Consider the following 2,243-nt stretch of genomic DNA (forward strand, 5'->3'; position numbering starts at 1 on the left):
CGTAACCCCCCCCCCCCCCCCCCACAGGGCGAAGCCAAGCTCATCCTGGTCATCAACATCTTCTTCCCGGGCATCGGCACCATGATTTCCGCGTGCCTCAGCCCGCACTGCTCGTGCGACACCATCATGGTCGGCTTGCTGCAGCTGCTGCTGGCCGTCACCATCGTCGGCTGGGTCTGGGCCATCTGGTGGTCGGCCAAGCTCGTCGGGACGACCAGCCACGGAGCCCGCGCAACCCACGGCGAGTCCAAGGCCTAATTCGTTTTACATGTCCCCTATTAAAAATTACCAAAACCTACCACCGCGTCCGCGACACGAAAAGCCCCACACTTGCTGCCCCCTACCCAAAAAAAAATGCCCCTAGCTTCCACCCCAAACTTCTCTCTCTCTTTCTCTCTCTCTCTCTCGCTCACTCTCTATTTTTTTTTGCGGTCCTTGTCCGTCCGGCAGTAGGCGTCGGTGCCCGTGCCGAACGTGTTGCAGAAGCACCCGTTCTTAGGGTCCTCCAGCAGCGGCTGCCAGATCACGCAGCCGTACAGCTTTTCGCACAGTTCATCCCAGTTCTCGACGACGTCGCACACCCCGTCGCCGGTGCCCTTCCACCGTTCCTGCTTGACGGCCATCTCCTTGATGCCCAAGAACCGCTGCATGTTGGTGTTGAACGTCTCGCGGTCCTCGAGGTATTCCTCGTACGGCGCCTCCCAAACGCACCCGCGCGCGTCGTCCATTACCCGCACGGCCTCCGTCACCGTGTTTGTCCAGTCCAGCTGCCCGCGCAGCCGCGCGTAGAACGAGTCCACGTCGATGTGATGCTTGCATCCCTTGCCCATCTGGCACCGCTCCTCTATCGACACGTTCTTCTTCATGCCGCCCACGTTGACGTTGTCGCCGCCGGCCACCTCGTACTTGATGTAGCTGGTCAGCGCGCTCTTGAGCGTGTTCTTCCGGTACTGCCAAAACAGGTGGGTGTCGTACTCGCGCGCGAGGGCGGCCCACTCCTCGCGCATGGCGAGGATGTGCTTGGGGCGGATCTTGAAGCCCGGGATCTTGCCCATGGCGATGCCCTCGTCGAAGAAGCGGCGGACGTGCGCGAGGGCCTCCGTGGTGTTGTCGTAGCCCGGCAGGTCGACCATCTCCAGCACGTCCATGTGGACGTCCGGGTGGTTGCGCAGGTCGAGCGAGATGGCGGTGGACGCCGAGTTGCCCATAAAGACTATGAGGAAGGTCTTGGCGCGCGGCACGACGCCGTCGGCGTTGGGCTTGGCGCAGCGCGGCAGCGGTTTCGCCTTGCGCTCCGTGGACACGCGCACGCGCGGCGGGGGGCACGAGGCGACCGGCAGCATGTGCGATCCCAGGTTGAAGAGAAGGCCGAACAGGAGCAGCGCTAGGCCAGCCAGGGCCATGACGAAGCACAGCGGGCGCGAGGCCGAGTGAGATTTATGCAGAGCCATGGCGGGGTTTGCGGGCGGCGTACCGATGGACAGGGCGTCGCAGGGAGGGGGTGACGGGGGGGGGGGGAGTGGGGGGGTGGTGGTGAGGAGGGGCCGGCGGACGACGGGGGGGGATGGGGGATGCTGGTAAACGGGCAACAGGGAGTGTAGCGCGGCCTTTAAGTGGGAAGGAAAAGGGGCCATTACAGGGGAAACGGAGATTGGACATCGCTTCCAGGACAGCATCTTTCCATAAACGGGCGGACGTCAGGATGACATCTCGTTCCGCCACTTGGCATTTATTCAACACGTGGAGCGCGTGTGTCGCGCGCATTGGGCGAGCATTCCGAGTGGTGCAGCCGTGCCCCGCCGTGGGCCGTCCAAGTGGCCGGACTCCCCAATTCTGCCTACGCCAGCAATGACTATTGCACCACAAAGCCTGACACCGGACCAAAAACGGAATGCCGCCCAGTGTCCAGCACATCTTACAGTGTCAGCCCGTCTCACCCATCTTACAGTACTGTACAACTTCACAAACTTACGCACCTACGCCCCGCCGCCCCCCCACACCTCCTCCACCACCCCCGCCAACCGAACCGCCCTGCCCACCCCGCCCTCCGCGTACGGCTTGACCCCGCCCGCAAACCTCACCATGTCATCGTCTGCGTGCCACATCGCCACCACCCTTGCGCCGCCGGCGCGGACCGGCACGGCCATGACCGTGCTCACGCCGCCTTCGGCGCACATGCTTGCCCACTCGTCGCCGCCGCGTCTGGCGTCGGCCACCCACAAGGGCTGCCCGGCCTCGGCGGC

The 2,243-nt window shown here is 64.1% G+C and overlaps 1 protein-coding gene across 1 annotated transcript; it reads right to left on the reverse strand.

Annotated features, from left to right (window-relative positions):
- Positions 1–416: 416 nt before the first annotated feature.
- CHC_T00001744001 (hypothetical protein) lies at positions 417–1,451 on the reverse strand. Its single transcript, XM_005712637.1, has one exon. The coding sequence runs from the start codon at positions 1,449–1,451 to the stop codon at positions 417–419; it is 1,035 nt and encodes a 344-aa protein (XP_005712694.1).
- Positions 1,452–2,243: the final 792 nt, after the last annotated feature.

Source organism: Chondrus crispus, genomic scaffold (assembly GCF_000350225.1).
Source record: "Chondrus crispus Stackhouse genomic scaffold, scaffold_111, whole genome shotgun sequence".
NCBI lineage: Eukaryota > Rhodophyta > Florideophyceae > Gigartinales > Gigartinaceae > Chondrus > Chondrus crispus.